Source organism: Pimephales promelas, chromosome 18, assembly GCF_988280905.1.
Source record: "Pimephales promelas chromosome 18, fPimPro1.hap1.1, whole genome shotgun sequence".
Classification (NCBI taxonomy): Eukaryota; Metazoa; Chordata; class Actinopteri; order Cypriniformes; family Leuciscidae; genus Pimephales; species Pimephales promelas.
Genome location: NC_142786.1, coordinates 28,950,757 through 28,976,220, shown reverse-complemented (window position 1 = coordinate 28,976,220; position 25,464 = coordinate 28,950,757). Strand labels below are relative to the sequence as shown.

Here is a 25,464-nt window from a genome sequence, read left to right as displayed (position 1 = left end):
CTGTTTCCCCCCTCCATTTCCCCCCCCCCCCTCTGTCTCTCTCCTTACCTCCATCTTTTTCCTCCCCCACATTCCCTGTTTCTATCTCTCTCCGCTGCTGTTCCACCGATTTCCCCCCCCCTTTTTTGTCTTTCCATCTTCAGTTCTCTAACCTGTCTCTCACATCTGTCCATCTCCCATTTTGCCTTCCACTTCTTCTTCCCGAAAACATCTGAGGGGTTGCTCAGCATTTGAGACTTATGAGGTGTGATTTTTGTCTTCCCTGGGAAATTCCAATGCGTCTCTCGCACTTATCCAATCACAGGGAGCGGAATCCATCCCACAATTCCCCGTTAAGAATATCAGTATTCCAAGATGTATGGAACGTCCCCCCCCCCCATTCAAAAATATGACATGCCTAGAATTCTAGTGAGCCAGATTTCTTTTTCATGGTAATTAAATGCTGAGCCTGGATGTGTGTATTATTAGAATCTCCTCTCACTAATTAGCGCAGGACAAAAAGCTTTTGCTCCAAATTTTACATTCTTTTTTAGCTGTCATTCTTTATCAGGTTACTAAGCCACATGTTGAAACTGAGACACTTTATACTATTATTAACAATCTATCATCTGAGAGAGAGAGAGATCAAATCGGCTTAGAGCCATACAGTGGTCTAGAATACACATAGATGCGCACGCACATTAAGCAATCTCTCTCAGGTATGTGGTTAGCCTGTTTTTTTCATCAAAACTCATGTTTCAAGTTCTTTTGAAAAGACATTAAAGGAAGCTGTCTTGGAATGTCTGTGTATGTGCGTTTGTACAGCACGTGTGCATGTTGTGTGCCCTGTGTGTGAAGGGTGAGCGTGTAAAATGAGACATAAAAATGTCGAACCCTCAGGAAATGCATGAAATGATCCCATAGTTTCCACCTATTACCCAGCATCCATTTTCACCAGGACAAGTGCTAAAAAAGGAGGAGGATGTAACCCCTCCAGGATTACATTCCTCTACCCTGCCGTTCACAACAAAAGCTTATTATCTGAGTTTCAGTATGTGATGACGGCTGATGTAACACACAAAATAGATATGAACTTTGTATGCTACAGTGAAACCAAAATGTTACTGGATTTTCACACTTTCTGCCTCCACAAAGCTACATTAGACCGTTGCTATGCGGGCATGTTTCTATGCGATTGCTAGAGTTCTGAGTAGTTTTTAGCATGATGCTGTTTGGTTCTTGTTTCTATGCTATATTGTCAGGGAAACATACTTAAAACAGGAGAGCTTTGCTATTTACGTTGTAAATCAAAGATACATTTTTTTTTCTATAACACTGAGTACAACATTTGGGTTCCGGTAGTAAAAGGTCCATTAATTCATCCATTTTAATAAACACTGACCAAAAAAAACTATATGATAATTTATATAGGCTATAACACTGATAAGTGATCACCCGGATTTAGACCTACCTATATTGTATTTATATAAAGCGTTCACAGGCAAATTTGCTTTATATTTAGGTCTATATTGCTTTTATTTCCCCGGTGTCAAAATCAGTCAAACATAAATGTCAGGCAACACGATTCCTGGCTGCATGTCAATATCCATGGATCTCTGGATCTTTAGTAAGTTGTAAGGAACACTATATTGAGTCCAACATTTAGTTTAAATTGATCAAATTGTTCGTTTTAGTCGCATTTTCACAGTTTCCCCTATTAAATCCAGTCACGCGGCAGATCTTTTGCCACTCAATCAGGCTGAGGGGGGTTGTTCCGGCGGGAAAGTGACGTCAATGCATTCCCTCTATATTAGGAAACTGATTTTGAATGATAATAAATGTTTAAAGCCAGACCTACTGTGAGTTACGAAGTTGTTAATCCATGGTATTATTCCAGCTTATTTATTTTTTTATTTTTTGTTTACACTCTATTTCGATAGTCACTTAGACGTTCTATTAATTATAAGTCACTTTTCAACTACATGTCAACTAATTCTCATTAGAGTATCATTATATAGTAGATTGTCAGTAGACTGTTAGGTTATGGTTCGGTGTTAGGCTTTGGGTTAGGAGAATAAGTTTACTTGTAGTCGTCAAGTTACTTATAGTCAGTTGAATGTCTGTTGGGGGACCAACAAAATGAAGTGTTGGCAGATATTAAGCTGACAGTTGAAAAGTTACTTATATGTCTACTAACTATAGACTATCGAAAGTCTATAGAGTGGACTATCGAAATAAAGTGTTACCTTTTTTTTAAATAATCATGTTTGACAGTGGAGATACTGAAAAACTACATTACCTATATGCTGCACACATTACACCAGTTAGAGAGTTGAAAAAACATCATGCTCCAAAATAGCTCTTTAGCTCCGCCCACTCCAATGAGTCATCTCCCTACGCTCTCAAATTACTGAAATACAGGTATCATTGTACCAAGAAAAAAAAAAAAACTACCATCAATAAATATGGATTAGTATAGAACGACACAATTCAGCGATGATAACCGTTTTGGCCTGCTGACAGAAAAGTGCTTTGAGATTCTGGTCACTGCTTCCATTCAAGCAAAAATAATCACTTAAAAAAATCATTCAGAAAATCGCTTAGAAATAAGTAGAAAAAAAAGCCACTTTATAGAGCAAAAGCATGTTAGCAGTAAACTGTCAGGCATCGCCTAGTTTAATCTTGCTAAATTTTCCAAACAAGACAACATATAAAGAAAAATCGATCTTTCTGAAATGCTTAGTTTTTCAACAGTGGAGGCCAGTAATGCTGTAGGCTCAAAGCGATGTCCTAATTATCCAAATGGACAGCCAAGTAGCCTTTAATTCTCACTCAGGACTTTGTTCGGTTGGCGTAAGGTTGCTTGTTTTCCAAGTAATGCGAATCTCTAAATACAGTTTAATTTCTATTTGACTATGCTTTCAGACATTTCTTTTTTTCTTCTTCTTTTTTTTCTTTTTTTCTTTTTTGATCAGTCAGACACAGTAAAGTGAGTGTGGTCTACAGGGTGTCGCCCATAATATGAATGTAACAGAGCTCTGAGCTCTGAAATCAAATGACATATTTTTCTACCAACCACATACAATGTGGTAGACCTTGAAGTTTCAGATGTTCACTTTTCTATGACATCGATTCTGTTTTATAAGGTTTTTCTTTTTAAGTGCAGTTGGGTATTTCCTTAATCGTGTCTACTCAAGCCACTGTTCTCTCCTTTCTCTGCTTGTGCTGTTGAAGTTGCTGTATAGCTGTGTGTTGTAATTACTGGGTTAAAGCTGTGTAAGGTCCTGAGCCTCCCCGATCAATTACAGGTCATGGTGTAGCACTCCTCTCGCCTTCCAGCTACACTCTTTCATCTCTACACCTCGCATACTAGCTCTCTCAGTGTGTCCTTTCACACCATTTCTCTTTCACCTTTCTCTCCGCTTCTCTTCTTTCTCTCTTCCTGCTTACTGGCGTCCCAACTTTGTCTCTTAAATTACTGCTGTTGTTTTCCTCCTCTCCACTTCTCCCTCTTCAACCCCTAACTGCGTTTACTGCATTTGATTGCTCACATTTTTTTCTTGTTCATTTGTGTATTATTCTTTGCTGTTTCACGTGTGTTGCGGGTTCATGGCAAATTGGAGGGTCCATAAATAAAAGGAATAAATCTGCAGTTTAAAACATGTGCCAAGTTCTTAGAAATGTACTTTTTGTGTTCATGTTGGTTACTTGTGGTTTGGAAAAACTTGAAAAAATATTAAGCATGCACAACTGTTTTCAACATTAAGAAATGTTACCTGAGCGGCAAATCAGCATATTAGAATGATTTCTGGAGGATCATGTGACACTGAAGACTGCAGTAATGACACATTACACCGAAAATACATATGCAGATACATAAATGAAGCATTGAGCGTAAGAGACGTCTTTCAAAAACAATAAAAAATGTCTTAACGGGATACTCCACTTTTTTTGGGAAATAGGCTCATTTTACAACTCCCCCAGAGTTAAACAGTTGAGTTTCACCGTTTTCAAATGCATTCAGCCGATTTTCTGATATTTAGAAGAATATCAGTACAGACAGTTTCTTGTCTCATTGACTATAGTATATATTTTTTCCTACTATGGAAGTCAAAAATATTCTTCTAAATATCAGAAAATTGGCTGAATGGATTCAAAAATGGTGAAACTCAACAGTTTAACTCTGGGGGAGTTGTAAAATGAGCCTATTTCCAAAAAAAAGTGGAGTATCCCTTTAAGGTCTCCAACCTTCTGACAGATTACTGTGTCTGGCAAAGGTTTGTAAACATTAAATCTTTTTAATGTTTTTGACACGCGTATTTTATGCTCACCAAGGCTGCATTTATGTATCTACAGTATGCAAATGTGATTTCTGTGTAATGTATTAATAACAGTTTTGTTCAAATATTATATATATATTTTTTTTTATAAAATAATAGTACGCTGTAAAAATGAATGTGCTTTATATAATCAAAAAAATGGGGCAACAGATTACAAGCAATATTATTAATTCAATTTAACAAATTAGAATTGAGGAATAATTATTCAAATTAATTTCTTAAAAGTAAACCATTTAAAATGAGTAAAACTTACAAAAAAACTTACATTTAAGTCACCATTATGGTGATCTGTGTTTGTTTTAGGTTTCTCCTTCAGTAATTCTGCTTGTTAACATCAGGTGTCTTCAATGTTGGCAATTTCAAATAAAGTGTTCTTAATTAATCTTTGACGTCTGTCTGTTATTCAGATATTTCTATTTAAATGGTTAACTTTGAAGGAATAATTTGATTAATTATTACTAAATTCTATTTTTTTCAATTTAATTAATAATATTGCTTGTAATCTGTTGCCACAATTTTATTGATTAGATAAAGCATATTCATTTTTACAATGTATTCGTCAATGAACCGTCGAACTACTTAGTTTTTTTTTTTTTTTCATTATGGTATCTGGATCGAAACCTCTTTTGCATTGATTTATGCTGTGTGTTGTGCTGTATCATGCTTTTTTGTGTGGTTTTCTCTTGAGTTGTGTTGTGCTGGGGTGGAGGGTGGATCTGGCGTGGGCAGCTGAGCTGGCTGGCACTGCTAGGCATGAGTGCCCGCCTGGCACAGAGACTGATGCTGTATGGCACTCATGCCACTAAATCATGGTAATTAGGCGATAGACGCACCCCTGTGATTAGGGCATCCCGCATGGCCCAATGTCTGTTAAACACACAACTCTCTCTAGATACACAGAGAAACAGATAGTGAAGGAGGAAGGAAGGATGTGCACAGGGGAAAGATGAAGAACGAGGGAAAGCATATGTACATTAAAAAAGAAGAGAGAGAGACCGAGAACAGAGCGAACCAAGAGCAGATTAGTCAGTAAGAAATCAAGTAAGTAAAAAGCGAAATTGAATAATAAAAAAAAATAAAAGTATGAACCAAGACTACACGTTCACCCGAAAAATGAAAATTCTTCCATACTATGGAAGTCAATGGGGGCCATCAACAGTCTGGTTACCCAAATATCTTCTTTTGTGTTCAGCAGATGACATTCATACAGGTTTGGAACAACATAAGGGTGAGTAAATGATGACGTCATTTTTGGTTGTACTATCCCTTTAAGAGAAATAAAGCTAGAAGAAGTGGGAGTGAATCAGGGATGAGAATGTGAAGGATAGTAGTTCAGTCAGCTAAATTACCCCAAATAATATAGGCTAGAGCGATTACTGTAGACTGGTCATCACCTGAAATAAACTCACAACAGTGAGGGACGCCACAGCGCAGCTCCTGGGGGTAATGCAGTAGAAATGTGCATCTCTGTAGTAAAACATCTAAAGGTCAGAGAGTGACTCAGTGGCTGTGTGTGTGAGAGAGATACTCTAGGGGAATATGGCGTAACAGGTTTGTGTAAAGCCCCATTCATATATTCAGAACTCAGTGTATGAACACACATTAATCTGATTATCTTTGTGCACCGCTTTAAGCAAACAAACACAAATGCTACTGTAGGAAAGGTGCCATTTGTCCCTGAACATTTCAGCAATAGTTTTAGTCTTAAAGGGATAGTTCACTTTGAAATTAGTTTTTGATATGTTTTAGTTTACCTCAAGGGCATCCAACATGTAGGTGTCTTTGTTTCCACAGTATTTTCAATTTTGATATTTTTAGGTCAAACCGTTCTTGTCTGTCAGTCATATAATGGAGGTTTTATGGGGTCCAGCTCTAAGAGCATGCACAGAGAAGTCCAAATTAAACATGATTTAATGACTCGTAAATGTAAGTACACATTGATGGCCTAAGACACGAAACCAGCAGTTTGTGTGAGAAAACAAACAGTATTTATATCGCTTTTATCTCTTGTAACCACAGCCACGTCCAAGTACTCTGTGTGAGCGGGCGCTTCTGTCTGCGCTTGCGCCGGAAGTGATCTCATGTGCGTACGTCACTCATTGCTTACACAGAGATTTCGTAAAATGAATGTATTTCTTCTGCTGAGCACAAATGGAGATATTTTGAAGAATGTCGGTAACCAGACAGTTGATGGACCCCATTGACCTCCATAGTAAGTAATAAAAAAATACTGTGGAAGTCAATAAAGCTCATCATATGTTTGGTTACTGACATTCTTTGAAATATCTTCCTTTGTCTTCAGATATGCATGAGGACAGAATTTAAATTTTCGAAATTAAATTAAAATTAATCTATCCCTTTAAGTTAATTATTTATATTATTTGGGTTATTAATGAATGTGTTTGTTTGCTTAGTTAGTCATTTATATATTTAGTTATTAGTCTGTTCTATAGTTAATTCTTTTAATGAAATGGTGACAAAAGATAATTGGCTGCCTGCTATTCTGATGAAAACAAGTGTGTAAAATCATTAAAGAATGTTACACATGCAGAGAAACATCCCGTGATGTAACGAAGTTCACTATCTTGTCAATGACATGCAGAAGTGAGTCATGGACACAAACAGGGCACAAAAGGCACCATTTCCTAAGGACCAGTGATGTGGAGAATGATTCAGGCCGTCAAAGGTGGACCCAGGCTCCTGACACTCGGTGGAATGGACTGACTCATTAACAATTCATGGCTGACTGATTGAAAGATTTATTGTTTCTGTCTAACAGTCATCGGATTGATCCTTAATACCTCTGTCATTTGTTATCTACACTGTCTATCACCCTCTCACACACATTCTCCCTGTCTATCTCTCTATCAGTCTTACACACAACCACTCCCACCTCAATCTATCCCTGGAGAGTAATAAAATAAAACAATTACGTTCGTCCTGTGTGTCCATATCGCTCAGTCTAGGCAGTGTACACTACACAAGATAATGGACTTTCCACCAGTGTAAAGAGCGCAAGGAACTGGGCCACCCACCCTCCAACACAAACACAGAGCCTACACCAAGCTAAATATACTCCCAATTACAACACCACGCTTCATTTATTATGCAACTCCCCACTCCGCAAGACCCATCTGTGTGTGTGGTTGTGTTCATATTTGATTATATCGGCTCTTGCTCTTTGGCTTTTCTCTCGGGTCGTCGAAAACGCGCTCTCCCTTATTAAACGTCTCTCAAAGCTTCAACTTGTTGGCCCTTCTGGTTGTACCAAGGCATCATGGCGATGCCAGTCTGGAGCTCGTAGGAATGAGAGGAGCGTTCCTCTGCTAATCTGGGTCACACAGGCACCATCTGCCTTGACAAGATTACTGGGTAGAAGGACAAGAAATCCTTTCTCTTTGGCCAGATTAAACATGAAATATAGGACAGGGTGGAAAAGCGGAGGAGAGAGGGAGACTCGGTGTTTTGGGTCTGTGTCTGAATTCTGAACAAGGCATGTGTCTGGGTTGTCGGTCCGAGGACAAATAGGTGCAACTTTCTGCATTTCCTTGTATCAAATTTGCCGTCGTTTCCAAGGTTGAGGCCTGCGAAAGGATTAGTGTTCTTGATTATTGTTATATCATATCTCTATGTTTGTTTATGTGATCTGCAAATACTGACAAATGCTGGTCTTGTTTGATCCAGATTCACCCACAGTTTGATTAGATTTTTTAGGGAGATTCCTTCTAATGCAGAATTCTGACTGAAAGTGATTGAGTTGAAATGTTCCCTTGCTCAAAATAAATAAAAATAAAAATAGGTTTTATTCTTAGTGTGAAATTTTTTTTCATTTTAGTTCGTTTTCGTTCATACATTAACCAGAAATGTACATTATATTTTGTTGTTTATTTTTTTTTTGTCTAAATATTTAGTTTATATTTATATTCTTCGAAAGGGAGGGGTCAGCAGTGGACCCTTAGTGCAAACTCGCAACCGAACTGCTAGATGTTGCTAAAAATCACACACTGCACCTTTAATATTTATTTTGTTTTTTTAAAAATGTGGTTTAAGTTTTATTTAATAATAACCCTGTAATGACGCAGGGTCTGCATGAATAGTGTGTTTGCAACAAAATAACTTTTCCTCATTTGAAAATTTGACGTTAGCATGTTTGACGTTAGCATACTGTAGCTAGCATGACAAATGCTTAGCAAACACAAGTATCAGGTATTGATACTTTTCAGTAGGGAATGATTTCAGCATGGCAGCATGTTCACTATCTGCATTTCTTCAGCTTTTTGCAGTGCATTCTGGGATTGCATCCTTCTAGATATGCAATGCTGCCTTAGAATTTGTCTAAAAATAGCATAGGTTTGAAACAGCCTTCAGTGATTTCAATGGTGCCACCAATATGGCTAATCCAAAAAAAAATGTTTAGTTTAATCCAGATTTACCCAGAATTTGATTTAATATTTTTTACATATTCACATACTTCCAACATAGGCACATCCCTTCAAAGCTAGCATCTGAAAGTGCTTTGAAATGATCTTCTGCTGAAAAATAAATCCATCATAAACCAGCCTAAGATAGTTTGCTAGTCTCTTAGCCCAACTTTATTTCACCAAAGTCTGAATTGGACTAAAAAGATGTGTTTGCTGTCTACTATTTGAAACAAATCTTCAAATAATGCTGTCAAGCTTGTCTAACTCTCTAAGTTTTGGAGCAGAGCTCTGTATGACTGCACGAGTGCTCTTAGTATTTGTATGTTCTCGTGTGGCGCAGGTGAGAGCATGCTCTGGTGGTTCTCGAGACGAAGGCATGAAATGAAAGTCGATGCCGTCACCATGGTTACGCCGTTTCCCCTCTTGCTTTCTTCTTCTCGGTGCTCCGCCGCGCTTTGAGTGGCGTTTCTTTTGATGAGACACTCGCACAAAATGGCAGCCCAGCCTCGGCTCACGTTTGTTCCCCTTCTTCCTGCAGCTCATTTAATCTGTATCTCAATCTATCTTTCTTCGTGCTGACGCAAGTCTCACCAACCTGTCATTATTAATAAGGCATGGACACCATAATAGCTCTCATCAAATGTTAAAACGCAGACAAACGCGCTGTCTCCATGAGTTGTTTACCAGTGGCAGAGGAGAACTGAGCATCAAGCCAGTAATAGTCTAATTAGATGTGTGGAGATCTTGACTACAGTGAGCAAGAGACAGAGAAGAAATATATGAAGACGTAGGGCGATTCTGTCATCTGTTGGCGAGGGGATGACATCAGGCTGTGCTCAGTGTTTCTGAGCACAGCTGTGTTACATTGTTTATTCTCTGTCCATATCACTGGGATGAGCTCTGGAGTATCTGTGTGTGTGTATGAAGGGGCATGAAGCAAAGCTTCATCGTTGACCCAAGATTTTACAATGAACAACGTCAGGCAACAAATCCTGTTAAAACAAGTGCGATTTGAGGCAGACATACAGGGTCAGAAATTAAAAGGGTTCGTTCACCTGAAAATTACTCACTCTCATGTCATTCCAAACACAAAAGACTTTCGTTCATCTTCGGAACACAAATTTAGATTATTTTTATTTTTATTTTTTAATGAAATCTGAGCGATTTCTGTCCCTTCATTGAAAGTATATTCACTCAAAGTTCATAAAGAGATTGTGAAAGAAATCCATATGAATCGAGCGAATCATCTGAAGGGGCATGGTCGATTTATATGATGAAGAGTGTTTAATAAAAGCCTAAATTAAATCTGATCAGCATACGTGCATAGAGCATTCAGATAATAGTAAACAGAAGCTCAACCGCATTTGCTTGACGCGCAAAAACAAACCTCATTGGTTCTTGCGTTTACCAAATTTGAGTTGTCTGTGAACTTTTTATTTATAATCTCTTTTTTTAATTTTAAGAAAATCTCTCTCAACACTTGTCTGTTCTTAGCTATCTTTAGTGCTGTTTGCCATTTAATTATTTTCAATGCATATGGAATTGTCTTGATACAATACCATTCAAAAGTTGGTGAGTAGCGCTTTAAAAAAATAATAAATAATAATAATGATACTTTTATTCAGCGAGGATGCATTAATTTGATCAAAAGTGACTGTAAAGACTTTTATAATGTTACTATTTCAAATAAATGCTGTTCTTTTGAACTTTTTATAAATCAAAGATTTGTGATTTCTTTTTTTTTAAGCAGTTTTCACAGCAATAATTATTAGCACAACTGTTTATATAATAAGTTCTGTTTCTTGAGCAGCAAATCAGCATATTAGAATGTTTTCTGATGGGTCATCATGACACTGAAGACTGGAGTAATGATGCTGATAATTAAGCTTTGCCGTCACAGGAATGCATATTGAAATAGAAAACAGTTATTTTAAATTATAATAATATTTCACTAGGCCTATATTAATTTTACTGTATTTTTGATTAAATAAATGCAGCCTTGGTGGTGAGCATAAGATACTTCCTTTGGCAATCTACCGACCTCAAACATTTGAACGAGGATTATGCTTATGCTCCTACATGTTATGCTAACTTGGAATTAGTCAACAAGAAGCAGGCTTGGTGCCAGGAATACATAATGCCTAAACATGCTGCCTACATAGTAGGTAAAAAATGGCTAATAAATATATAATTTGGCCCTGCAAAAATGCCTTTTAATAAAACGACTGTTGCAAAACCATATGTGTGTTCATTATACTTAGATCATTTGAATTGATGTTGTAAATTCATGTTTTAATACATTTATTAGTAAGTGCAGGTGCATAAGAATGTGCAAGCATGGAAGTCATATTCCACGAGTTGTTTATTGCTTCGGTCTCTAGCCCCCCCGTACATTCATTCTCTTTCATTTAGCCTTTTCTCTCGTTTTCTTCCTCTCTCTCTCTCTCTCTGACGCTGTCAAAATTTGCCAGGTGACTGTGGATGCAATGTGACTCCTGATTAGTTGCTCTGGCAACCTCTGGGAACGTTCAGTGGTGGCCATGGCAACGGCTGAAGCATGGCGATGGAGCCCGGCAGATTATTTAGATTTAGAACAGGAATGAGAATTCGGAGGCGGCCTGGCAAACCACAACGTCATCAACGGAGACGTTGCTTGTCGATATTCCCGATGCTTGACTGGTGTGTATTATGTGCAATTTCTTCTGTGATGAACAGGTTTTACAAGCTTATTTAGAACTGCAGAGCTTGGGGTGGGGGATGGGGATGGGGGTGGGGGGGTTGGTTCGTGAGGAGGTTGAGAGTCGGGGAACTGGTTCGTGGGGAGGGGGAGACGGCTCCAGGCAGTAAGACCTCCAAGCAGTTTTCCATTATGCTTAATTCCATAGAAACCAAACCCAGAAAGACAGGAAACATGGACAGCAAAGAAAGCACTAGGTGGTTACAGTATGTGAGGGAATGCACATGGGAATGAGGGAATGTTAATGTGCTTTTAACACAGCCATATTTCCCTCACTAGAGACATATATGTGCCCTTTTTACACTTTTGAAATATAGTATGCCCCTTTTCAAACGTGATACAATTTAAAGCACTGGCACAGCACAAGAATTTAGGTATAAACTTTAAAATCTACATCATCATGTATATATGTTCTGCTTGACAGATATTATTGACAGCATTGCTTCAGCGATCAGAATCATACATCTAGCCTGAGGCAACGAGAGTTCACGTACAAAGTCGTACTGTAATCCGTTCAACCGCTCTATATATGCTGTGGCTTAGTTTGTTTAGATTAGAAATAGGACAAATGAAACATTTATAGCCAGGTAATTTTAAATCATTCAAACTCTTTTCCTAGTTGAAGAACGTATTGTGATCTCATGTGTCATGTCATGTGCATGCAGAATGTGCAGTGTATGAAGATCTACAAACCGTGACCCCATCAGTAATGCTCACTTGCACATTTTGAAAGGTAAAGCAGTATCTGACAGTTGTCTCTCTTCCGCTACACGGGTCACTACCCGGACACTGTAGAGTTTGTTAGGTTATATCAGTCACGGTGTGTTTATTTTGTTGTTGTTTTCTCTGTGAAGTGTGGATTCGAATTCAAGGATGAGGTGATGACGGCAGACTTAAGTGTGACATGATTCAGGGCTCACTCTCTTAACATTGTAAAACTGTCGACGAGATGGCTCATAATTTCATGGAAAAATTGAACTTCAGGGATCTGCTCACTCCCGAGATCCCTGTGGGGATTGAACCCGAGCCGTGGTCCAGTCAGTGTGGCCGGCCCTCTAATGATATATATGTGATCCTCCTGCAATGAATTCAGAACATATGGCATGAGGTCAACGCTGCCATGAAGCAATAGGAACGAAACCCATATATGCTGAGTGCATGTATAGATTTATTCATTGACTTTTCTAATTGTGTTTCACATTAAACAGTTCCTCTTTCCTACTGTATGTATTGCCAGTTAAAGTTTGGACACATGTGACTAAATTTGTTTTTCAAAGTAAATAATAGATTATTAGGGGAGAGCTGAGACGATTGAAACGCGGGTCAGATGAAACTTTAATTGATGAATTCTTTAATTTTTTTGTTGTATATTGTTTCATGTGCTATTGTAATGATGATATGGCAGGTGTATTAGTACTGCAATATATCCTTAAGTGTGTAATATCAGAGTTTTTTTTTTTGTTTACGGACAAAACAGGTTTAAAAAGGAGGCGCTGTCAGGGCGATTGAAACAGCGACTCGTGCCAGTTAAACCTGGTTATAGGAAAACGTCTCAGGTTATGACTGTAACCTATGTTCCCTGAGAACAGGGAACGAGACAATGCGTCGAATGACGCAATGGAGATGTATTGTTGAGTTCCCTTCGAAAGGGAACGTCTCAGGTTACGACTGTAACCTATGTTCCCTGAGAACAGGGAACGAGACAATATGTCTCCATTGCGTCATTCGACGTATTGTTGAGTTCCCTTCGAAAGGGAACACTCAATATGACTCAATCACTCAATGTGCCTCAGGGAATAAATGTACAAATTAACTGCAAAATGATTTGTCTGTTTTCTTCCAAATAGAAAGATTATGCAAAATGTGCAAAGGCTTTTATTGGGCGACAGAACAAAAGTTTCAATCGGCCCACTCTGGAGGGATGATTAAAAAAAGCACCAATCCCGTTCAAAGTCAATTTTTACTTAAATCATTCTATATTTCTACCTAATAACACATGATACTAAGAGAACACATTGATCACACACAAATCTACCTATAACCTTATCTTAGGAAATGTCATTTATCTGAAAAGTGTTTCAACCGTCCTGGCTCTCCCCTACTTTTAATAATCTATTTATTAAAAGTAATAATTAATAAATAGTTACATTGATTTATTTATTGAATAATCCATTAGATATTATTTAAAAATCCATATATATATATATATATATATATATATATATATATATACAAAATTAAGTTAATTTTTAAATAACGACATTATTTATTCAACCTTTTTTATTTATTCAAACTTTTATTGAACCATAGTAGCAGCTGTTTGAGATATTTTTCTTGGAATTGAATTTAGTTCTCCCATAGGTTTCCCCATTTTCTTGACAATTTATGATCTCTATGAACTCAATCCTCTCTCATTCCGTCTATAGGCTGTATTTTTCAGCAGCTATGCATGTCGATTGTAACCTACATGCTTTTATGTCTAAAATATGAGGTCAAGTAGGGCTGAGGTATGCAGTGGTTTAGACTTCAACCCTCCATCCGGGCCATGGTGTATTCTGATTTAGGAGAGTGAGGGGTCTGATAGAGGCTGAAAATGCCTGACACCTCCTCTCTGGCCATCACACATGAGTGCTCACACCTCTCGCAAAAAAGGTTACGAACTTTATCCAGCGAGTGTTAGACCTCGCAGGGGTCACACAAAACCCACCCTTCGTCGGTGGGACGCTTGATGAAAACTCCCCCTGACAGCCACATCAATAATCTAAACTTCCAACGCCCTGCCTTCACTCCAGATCTGCTCAAACTCTCCCCTGCACCAGAGTCAAGGAAAGGGAGAGAGAGGGAGGAGAAACTACCATAAAAAATAAACGACAAATCCCAAAGGGCAGACTGCAATAAATGTCAGTCTGCATCAGGGGGAGCAGGTTTGTGGAGCGAGCAACTAGCATCGGAGCACAGGAACGTCACAGCGAGGACAGACTTCTTTCTCTTCCTCTCCCTGCCCTCGTCTCTGACTAACCTCAATAAGCATGGACAGGCCGGACGCACGTTCTCACACTCCTGTTGTGTGTAACCCGCTTCTTATTTGTAGTGAGGGAAGTTCTATTGCTGACTGGGACCCTGAAACGGCTTCCCACTACCCACGTTTCCATATGTCAGATTAAAGTAATTGAACATGCTGTTACAGCAAGTCTCTTTAAAGGCCCACGGAAGAGCATTGGAACGCACAGCTTTGTATGATTTGTTGACGTAATTTTCACTAAAACTGGAAGGTAAGGTGGGACATATTGAATGGCTATTCTAGCCAATAGCGTTTAGTTTACCTCAAAAACTGCACGTCGTATTTGACAGCACCATGGAAGCGAATCTGCTTGGTGGATGGAGGTGTGAATTTCATTCTTAACCAACGTACAGTTGGAAAATGAAGTAAAACTCGAGTGTTTGAGCAACCGAACACACATCTCCAACCCATATTGCTCCATGACGTGTCGTCGATGGTCGCTTTCAGGTGGTATTTATAGCATAGGGGGGTGGGACGCTTTAGGTTCTAGAGAGCATTTGATTGGACAGATGTAATGAGAAGCTGAAGTCCACAGTGATATCTTACAAATCCATGATCCATTTTTAGCAGAAGTGAGAGTACATTTGAATGCTTAAATCTCATAAATGCTAATTGTGTCATGTCATTGTTTTGGAACACACAAGATTATTCATAACCTTAAGGCTAACATATTCTTACTGAAAGCTTAATAAAACGTAGTCTTTTTTAAAAGCTCCCTGAAATAAAAATTTGTTTATTTGGCTGCCATTTTATTAACGTCTGTAGGCAGTTATTGTCTAGGTCGGGTGTTGTACAAGTACAAGTCCTATCTACTTGAACAAGCAAATGTCAAAACTATCAAGATTGAGTTTTAGTAACACATTTCAGATTAGCAATACAATATAACGGCCAGCACATTCTCATGGCAAATATTAACAATTTTAAGTTTTAGCGAATTGCGCTTTAATGTCATTTGTTTATGTTCATGTGTTCTGCTTACACTCTACCTGATCATTTCGCACAAATTATATTTGAACAAATATCAAATGAATTTGCCACTAATTGACCAAAACATATTCGTTGAGTTGATTGAGTTGAAACAAACTCTTTCCAAAAGGCAATTGGTGCAAATATGAATATTCTGCGTTTGATTAAAAGTTAAGCTCAATCGACATCATTTGTTACTTTTTTGTTTTTGTATAGTTATAGTTTTGCGCTTCTTTCCTACAATGTGCGAATTCTGGTTCATATGGCTATGTGAAAGCGATACAAATTGTGCATTATTAATTTTTCAAGGCTTGTACCCTTGAACCAATTTCATGCTTTACGTTCTCGAGCAACCAGGCACTGTTTTGTGCAAATGAGCAGCCGGATCGCATTAAGTTTTCTTTTGTTCGAACGGTGTTGTGTTAGCGGCCCCTAAGTTAATAACTAATGATCGTTGCGACGGACGTGAATCAATCAAAATTAACTTTATTCTAGAGCTGCTGTAAAGCCAAAACAGTCTCTGTTATTTTAATTTCCCATTATCAATGTAAAGCTGCTTTGAAACAATCTGTATTGTTAAAAGCGCTATAAAAATGAAGGTGACTTGACTTGTAACACATCGGTGTGATGATTCAGCAGCCACATACAGTACATAACCGATGTAGCCAAATGTAAATTAAAACAAGATCTCCTTCGGCTCACAACATTGATCCGTATCTGTCACAACGGACTGTTTTGTTCTGAACTCTGTTTCAATTATTCTAATTGCGGCTCAATTCCCATGTCATTATGATAGTATGAGCCTTTGCGTTATGATGCAGAGAGAGATTGTGTGAGAAATGGAGATGGGGGCGTGCGTGCGTTAAAAACACATTTGTAGCTAATGGAAGACTAGCGGGCCCGTGCACTCCATCGCTGAGAACGATGCCTGTTGTCATGGCAGCGACGTCTCACTTGTTTCCGTGGGAACAGCTATCCAAATCCTCTCTGACTGAATCCTGTCGATGCCTGACTTTGCCCCCCGGCAAGAAGAAGAAGAGACAGAGAGACAGACAGAGTAAAGGAAGAAAGACAGGGGGAAAATGCAGAAGAAAGCCGGTTTTGCCCCTCCAGGTCTGTGAGTGACCTGGAAAAGGCCCGTGCTGTGTTTATGCCTCCTGCTATATTGATGCATTTCTGCTGCGCTCCTTTCCGAAGCATCTGTAATTATGCAGCCCTCTGAGCCAAATGCAGTCGGATGTCACAAATCGGATCTCTCATGAACTTGTGTCCATATTAACCAGACAACAAGCTCTCCTGGACCAGACCAGCGAGTGCCATTTTGTTTCAGGTCCAGACGAAGCAGCATTACAGAAGGTTGCAGCTTTATTAAAACATACATCTACAACCTTTTATGACTAATCAGTCCATCACCCATTAAAATAATTAGCAGCTTCCTGTGAAAAGATATTGGCCACTGATCTGCATGAGGACGCATTCAGATTAAAGAAAACTGCTACGTTGCGTAAATTAATTAGACAAGCTGAGAAGATTAAAAATCTTGTTAAGAAGATTCCCTTTTTCAAGCCTTCCTGCCCTTTCACTTGAATCGGACTGCTGACTGTGGTGGAGGTTACAGGTCTGAAACCACAGCCCAACAGGCCCGTTGAGACAGGGTTTTGAGTCTGAAATATGGATGAGCTGTGGGCATAAGTAATTTCCACAGAACAGTGCATTGTGTCCTGGTAAACTGAGCGTACCGGCCTAATGTCTTGGCTTAAAGACTATTTGGTTGGGAATTGGGATTTGTTTTCTAAATGACACTTGACAACAAATCTTAATATAAGGATGACGGTAACACTTTACAATAAAGTTCAATTTATTAACATGTAACTTGTAATACATTATATTAGTTATCACAAATGAACAATACTTTTACAGAACTGCATGTGCTAATATTTTTGGTAACGCTTCCTTTTACAGTCCAGTTACCCATGTAAATACTTTGTACTTATTTTAGTAACAACAATTACTGGGTAATAACTAGTACTAACCCTAACCCTACCCCTGTTCCATGTACTTAGCTTATATTAGCCAGTACTTTCTAGGTAAGTATCTATATGTATCTATATCTATACATATATATCTATATCTATATCTATATCCATATAGATATAGATTCAGGTTGGATTCAGGCAAGAAATACGTCTGTGAAACATGACTATTAACCAGTCTTCTTAGGGAAAACTAGTCCTGTACGAATAGGGCTTTAGTGTAATATGCAACAGCTAATGTTGCCTTTAGGATGAAATATCACTAATCGTCTTCTACAGTAAATGAGACTGATGGGAAGAGTGAGTGTGAGTATGTGTGTGAAAGAAATGGGGAGAGATGGATGCGTATCTTGTCATCTTCCCTCAGGAAAAGAAAGGTGACAGACACCACATACCCATAGCTCAAAGTAACCCCTTTTACATTTTCACTGTTGTGTGTGTGTGTGTGTATGTGCACAAAAGTGTTTCTCTGTATATCTGTGTGTGAGGGCATCGTGTGGTCTGCTGATTGGGTGAGTTGTCTGTACAGCAACAGACAGAGAGGTTCTTTCAGTATATGGTGCAGATTGGTTGAGATGGTGTTGGTTAGAGACAGGCATGTTATTCTCCTAGCATGTTGCTGTCTTTCCTCAATCCTGTTTTCTTCTTGTTCTTTTTCTCTTTTCTCTTCTCTCTCTTTTATCCAATGCCTCTGTGTCATGCAATCGCCGTGTTTCTCTGTGCCATCACAGGGTTCCTCAGAAGCTCATTGTTTTCTTGTGGGTTTTGCTTGTGCATGCCGGCATTGTATGTGCTTCTCTTTACGCATGTGTAATATGCACAATATATATGTGCGGTAAGATTTTTTTCATTTTCAAGCATTTCCAACATATTCAAAAATCAATCACTGGTGAAAATTGCATTGAATTTAACTTGTACCAAACAATATATTAAAATCAATTTGTATCAAACATTGTAGTAAAATGAATCAGCGGTGAACGGTTATAACGGCATAAATCATTACTGATCATTAAATTCAAAATGAATATACACCACATTGTACTGAAATGAATCTGTACTGAACATTTGTCACTTTTGGGTGAGATACAGGGTCTAATTGCAAGCAGTTAAAAGTTTGATTTACAAATAACTTCAACATAACTAAAGCAATGAGAACTGACAATGAACCGAATGCAACACAGTTTAAATACACTGAACAAACCAATCAACAAAATGAACATCAGGTGCAAATGATAATCAAACAATGAGTAACCTAGAAGTGGGAAAAAGGAACAAAGAAAACAGAAAAGAGCCAAAACCAACTCAAAGTAAGATGCAAACAGATAAACGTGGTGTCTACCCCCCTCAACGTAAACAGTCCAACAGAGGAGGGGGCTTAGGTAGGGGGCGCAGAGCAGGAAACCAAGAGGCAAGTGGTCGAGGTAGAGCCTCCTGACGCTGAAGGACTGAGGTGAAGCTGCAAGGAGAAGCCCAGTGGAGCCGAGAGGACTATGGTCTCAGGTGGAGCAAAGGGTGGGAGAAGCCATGAGTTGGAGCTACTGGGTTGATCATCCAGGGCTGGACTGATGAATACTCAGAGCATGAGCTGAAGTGCTGAGGAGAGGAAGTGCATGCAGGGCTGGAGGACTGGACAGGGCTTGTGGGGGTGAACCGACATGCGAAACAGGGTCAAATGAAACAGACATACAATTCAGGAAAGGCAGAGGAAGTGGGAGTGTGAGGCAGACTCAAACTCCACATCCGGCTTGAAGGTGATCTTATGCTCTGCCCGTACTGCTGGTGTTTTGATTGTGGCAGACTCCAACTCCACATCTGTGGTGGGCATAGGCTTCGGCGTTGCTGGGCTGGTGGCTGTGGCACTCTGCTTTCCTCCTCACTCTTGCAGATGGTGAAGGGGGAACCGTTGTTGAGGCCTTAAACATCCCTTGTGGTCAGACCAGACACACTCGTCTCCACATTGAGACCTGTCTGGAAAAACATACTGGCTATCTTCATCAAAATTAACTAGGTATAAGTCCAGGAAACCCTGTGTGTGTCTCTCGAGGGACTGTTCCCCCCTGAGAGAGGAAAATCTTAACTTCTGCTAGATTCGTCTTAAGTGAGTTTGCTCCCGTAGAATCAGACCTGCTTCATAGCATGATTTATCACGTTGTTAACATGTGTCTAGCATTATTTTATATTTTACTAACATGTTTGTACTATTTTTGATACATTGTTAGAGTAATAAAAAATTGCAATTGCAATGTTACTAGCATGAATCAGCATGTTACTAGCATGTCTTACCAAACCACTACCATTGTTGTTGGCATGAATTAGCATGAGTTAACATGTTTAGCATGCTGTTAACATTTTATCATATTTCTAAGATGATTTAGCATGTTGCTAGAATGAATTGGCATGTTGTTAGCATGTTTTACCAAGCCAAAAACATTAGGACATTGTTAGCATTATCTAGCATGTTGCTAGCATGTTTTATTGTATTGCTAATATAAATTAGCATTTTTTGGCTTTGCCAATACAATTATTGTACTGATATTAAGCCGTACCAAAACTTGTTTGAAATGTATCGGTGAACACTTGAATAATCATGTACTAAAACCTGAATTAATAATTACTTTACAATGAATTAAGGATGATGAGTTAAGACATGTACTAATATACCATCTTAACTACACGTTAGTACATGCTTGTTAATTAATGCATTAATTAACACTTTGGGGTAAAGTAAATCAAACTGCTCTGGATTGGAAGAAAGATACTAAAAGGACACAATGTAAAATTGTTCATATCAGCAACTGTCACAAACATCAGTGAATGACACTAGATGTCTTCCGATATTTACCCTTACTCATTGAGCACACGATGCATTCATCATTGAAAACAATTTAATCTCATTTTGTTTTAAGTGATTCCACTGCTGCCATCAAGAGTGAACTACCTACACTAGCATATCCGTTAAACAGATGTCATTTTCAAAATTAAAATCAGTGTTAGCACAGATGATGGTTATTTATATCGTTATTAAATGGATTGGTTTACTGTCATTCACTGATGTTTGTGACAGTTGCTGGTGTCAAATTTATGAACAGTTTTCCATTGTGCCCTTTTAGTACATATTTCTTCTAATCTAGAGCATGTTTGACTTTACAAAGCATGTACTATGTGTAGTTAAAATGCAATCGTCATGCAGGAATTCATATGACTCATGTCAAAGTTAAGGTTAGTTCCTCATTCGTGCATATCGTAACTCATCATTAGTTCATAGTAATTATTAATTCAGGTATTAGTACATGCTGCACTGTTATTGTAAAGTGTTATCGATTATTATGTAGTTGAAATCAATCAATACTGAACACTGACATCCATGCACGGAATGGGAAATGCAGCAAAAAAAAAATAGTTTTGGATAATAGTAGCAACAGTTGACTAGTATGTATTTGTAAATGTGGTTTCTGAAACTGAAAAATTTTCAGTGTCAGTTATGTCAACATTCATGTGGGTGAGATACAGAAAGAAGATTTTCTCTCACACACACATTTTCAATTGTTTCCCACCATACACACCAGCTCTCATCTCACCTCCCCCTCATTCAGCTGACCACAGAGGATAAATTAGATGACTCTGGGGGAACTACTGCAAACATGGTGGGATTGAACCTCTAAATTATGTTTATTCTGAGGTCCAATGCTGTGTTTCTAACTCTGCTGCACAGTGGGGAAAGCTGGCTCTACAGATTTTTAGTTGAAGATCTCCTGCTGTGACCAGAAGAGGGTTGAAAGTCCCTCTCCCGAAAGCTGTTGTTTCCAAGAGACCATAATGAATCAGCTTAAGGGCGTTTCCGACATAATAACTTGGGATATTCACAAGAATTGTGTGGGTTATTTTGTTTAAACTGAATTTATGGTAAACCTTGTTCTGCAAAACTTTCAAGTGATTTGCATTTGCTGCTACCAGAGTTAGTACTTTTAGTGTGATATTGCCGTAGGACTCTTTAATTTAGCCTAAAAATACGGTGCTTTTTTCATTTTCTGTAGTTGAATGCTTTTCCAACCCTCATTAAGAAGTCTTTTGTTCATTTATGTGACTACAGTCATCCACTGTGGAAGCCATTGAGCTCCAGTCAACTGTGGAGGAACCCGGTCACCCCTCCAGAGGCCCTCCCTAGTCAGGATGGCAAGTGTACTAGCAGCTTGAGGTGTTTGATTGATGGATAAGAGCGACAGAATGAGTGGAATTGGCTCTGTTCCTGATGGTGGGGTCAACCGTCCACACACAACAAACTGAACACTTGCCTACAGTGAATTGCATTTCCATCAAAGTCACAGTGACCTCATGTTTTATGGTCAAGGGTTAATCTTATTTATTACCGTATATCCATTAAGTGGTTAATGCAGTGTATTTCCATAATTTCTTATGGGAAAGCTCTTATCTTTCATTGCACTCTGAGGCCCTGTATTTCGCCGGGTGGTAAGCTCTAAGCATTACCAATTAGCTCCCTCTCTTTACTGATGTCCAGTGGCCAGTTAATCTTCCACTGTTTATTCATGCAGTCTGTCCATCGCCTGATTATAGACTTTACCTTTTAACTGTGGCAGGATGAGCAGATTGAGACGGATTACAGACAGCAGAATTAATAGTCATTTATGAGCTCTGGCCTGTCTCGTTGAAGCCTTTTAGCGTAAGCTGTGGGGTGTTAAATGACACTGCGTTTACCCGCGCAAGATTATTTTGAAATGAGTTTTATTGTAATATTTTCTAATTGAATTTTAATATCAGCTGCAGTAGAGTGCCGAAGTGATGACGTCACTTTGTAGGGTTCCCTCGATCGAAAAGTGATGCTTTTTCCTCATAGACTTTTGGAAAATCGCAAAAAATAAGATCTGTGTTTAACAAAGAGTTGTGACCCTTACACATTTTGTCTATAAAGATAATCTTTATATTATAATCTTTAAGTTAATCCAAAATTTATACATTTTGAAGCCTATATAAAGTTTTTTTTTAAACACAAGCAAACACAATAAAGTTTAAAGACCTTATTTCAGGCGATTTAGCAAAAACCCATTCAAAAATCCCATAGACTTTAGAGCGAGGGAACCGGGAGTGCTAAAATGCTAACTCACTTCCGCGTTTTGGCCTACAGAGTGACGTCGTAACTTCGGCACGCTATTCAGTTTACATTAGCAATGTTAGTATTGATTTTTACAATTTAGGAATTACTTCATGGATACATTTTATTTTTTTGAATATTGTACTTTTAGTTTAGTTGTATTTGTTAATTATGGGGAATCATCAACAGTATAATTTCATTGTGCAATTACATCTACAGGTCTCTAGATGTATTAACTTATTTCTGTGATGGTAAAGCTGAATTTTCAGCGCCCGTTACTCCAGTCTTAAGTGTCATGTCATGATTCTGCCTTCTTGTCTTTGATTTTCTCTAGTCGTGAGGCAGGATCATGACAGAATCATGTTTTGTGTGCAAGCGCATGGCCTGTTTGGGCCATGTGCTTGTGTTGTCTCGTTAACTTACCCCGCCCCCTTGTTATCCTAGTCTTGTGATTATTGTCTAGTCAGTTTCACCTGTCCTGGTCATTAGTGTTCCCCTTTATAATCCCCTTGTGTTTGCTGTCCGGTGTCGGTTCATTGTTTGAAACATGCTGTGAAACCTGCCGTGAGATCTGTTTGTTGTTTTGTGAAGTTTGCAGTGAGTAATCCCTTGAGTTAACTGTTAATCCAGAGTCTGTTCGTGTTTTAGTATTGTTCCTGTCTTGACCTCAGTTTAAGTCTAGTGTTTGTTACCCAGTCTTGTTTTGCCCCCTCGTGGGCTTTGTTTTCCTTTTTGTCCTAATAAACCCTGAGTTCATTGAACACTGTCTGCGTTTGGGTTCATCATCCTTCCACTTCATAACAGAATGAACCGACCAAAGAAGAACCCAGCAGACTGTTTGTCTTTCCCCAATAGACCACAACCGGCTGACCAAGAATTATGGTGGCAGTCGGCCATCGCAGATAGTAGAGCTGGAAGACTTCCATTTCCTCCCCAGGGTGAGTTGTCCCTGCAGAAGTATGCTCAAGTCGTTGAAGAAAGGAGATTCTTTCTGCCTGAGGTCCTGGTTTCTCGCTATTTCATCGCCGGTCTCAACTCTCCACCTCCGTTGACTGAACGGGAGGAGCTCACTCGTCGCCCATTTCAAGCTGTGGTGGATAGCTTATCCCGGAGAGAGTCACAGACACCCACAAGCTTGTCACCACCTGCCAGGCTGCCAGTGATCCCGGAGGGTCACATTTTAGCCGTGGTTACGCAGGGGAACCAGGCTCACTCCACTTCGGCTCCCGACGCATCAGCTGCACCCGCAAGTCTCCGTGGCAAGCGAGAGAGACGGCTGTCGTGGGAGTCTACTTCGGAGTCCTCTTCAACTGAGACCACACTTCCTGTCGTGCTTCCCCAACCGGTCACAAGCCTGGCTATGTCCTCTGCTCCACGACCCAGGAAGAAGAAGAGGAAGAAGGGAGCCTCTGGTCCTCTGTCTCTGTCTCTCCCAGAGCCCGCTCCAGCAGGCGCCGTCCCAGAGCCCGCTCCAGCAGGCGCCGTCCCAGAGCCCGCTCCAGCAGGCGCCGTCCCAGAGCCCGCTCCAGCAGGCGCCGTCCCAGAGCCCGCTCCAGCAGGCGCCGTCCCAGAGCCCGCTCCAGCAGGCGCCGTCCCAGAGCCCGCTGCGGAGAGAGTTGCGGCCGATCTAGCCGCAAGAGAGATTCTGCAGTCGGTTTCTGCTCGTCAGGAGATGCCCATCTCTCTGGCTGCCAAGACCCTGTCTGACTATTTGTCCAGTCTGATCAAGATCCTCGAAGTGCCTGTCCTGTCCTGTCCCGAGCCCACTGTGTCTGTAAGTGCTGTCCCTGAACCTGTGTCTGTAAGCGCTGTCCCTGAACCCGCTGCTGTAAGCGCTGTCCCTGAACCTGTGTCTGTAAGCGCTGTTCCTGAACCTGTGTCTGTAAGCGCTGTCCCTGAACCTGTGTCTGTAAGCGCTGTTCCTGAACCTGTGTCTGTAAGTGCTGTCCCTGAACCTATGTCGGTAGGCGCTGTCCCTGAACCTGCAGCGGAGAACACCACTCCCAAGTCGGAGAGGAGGATCGTCGGATCAGAGTCACCTTCTGTGAGCTCTGTCCCAGTTTTCCCTCTGCGATCTCCTACCACACCCCCCGTCATGAGTCCAGCTTCGTGTCCATCGTTCGCTGTACCCCCAGTTGCTATCCCTGTTGTGACTTCCACTGTTCCCAAGACCTCGTGTGTTTCCCCGGTCAGTCCTGTCTGCGCTCAACCCCGGTCCCGGACTGTTTCCCCATTTGTCCCTGTCCCCACGGTCCCTGGACTTCCGTTTGTTTCCCCTGTCTCCCCTGTCATGGCTCAACCCCGGACTGTTTTTCCCTTGTCCCACACCACTCCTCCCAAGCCCGCTCGGTCCTCTCTTCCTAAGTCCACTCCCTGTGGTCCCAGGACCCCTGTCCCACCCACCCACCCTGGACAGTCGCTCAAAGACTCTGTGTTTCCTCCACCTCCTCTGCCTTGTATGTTGTTTTTGATGTTTCACCCCAATCCTGTCGTTGTGTATTTTTGTATGCCTTTGTTAGTTTTTGCTATGTACTGTTGGTTTGTGTCTTTGTCACAGTCTGTCATGTCCCGTGTTTAATGTCCCCTTGAGGAGCATCTGGAAGCCGCTCCTTAAGGTGGGGGTTCTGTCATGATTCTGCCTTCTTGTCTTTGATTTTCTCTAGTCGTGAGGCAGGATCATGACAGAATCATGTTTTGTGTGCAAGCGCATGGCCTGTTTGGGCCATGTGCTTGTGTTGTCTCGTTAACTTACCCCGCCCCCTTGTTATCCTAGTCTTGTGATTATTGTCTAGTCAGTTTCACCTGTCCTGGTCATTAGTG

General features: G+C 40.0%; 1 protein-coding gene across 1 annotated transcript; it reads left to right on the top strand.

Annotated features, from left to right (window-relative positions):
• Positions 1–22,929: 22,929 nt before the first annotated feature.
• LOC148971000 (uncharacterized) lies at positions 22,930–25,233 on the top strand. Its single transcript, XM_089122659.1, has 3 exons — positions 22,930–24,522; positions 24,586–25,100; positions 25,202–25,233. Exons 1-3 carry the CDS (start codon positions 23,450–23,452, stop codon positions 25,231–25,233), a joined length of 1,620 nt encoding a protein of 539 aa, XP_088978785.1. The 5' UTR covers positions 22,930–23,449.
• The last annotated feature ends 231 nt before the right edge of the window (positions 25,234–25,464 follow it).

Excerpts from the sequence above, each read along its gene's own strand:
- LOC148971000 (XM_089122659.1), top strand. The coding sequence starts at position 23,450 with ATGAACCGACCAAAGAAGAACCCAGCAGACTGTTTGTCTTTCCCCAAT. Across the intron at positions 24,523-24,585 it reads AGCGCTGTTCCTGAACCTGT|TGCTGTCCCTGAACCTATGT; the intron begins GTCTGTAAGCGC and ends TGTGTCTGTAAG. Across the intron at positions 25,101-25,201 it reads TCCTCCACCTCCTCTGCCTT|TCTGTCATGTCCCGTGTTTA; the intron begins GTATGTTGTTTT and ends TCTTTGTCACAG.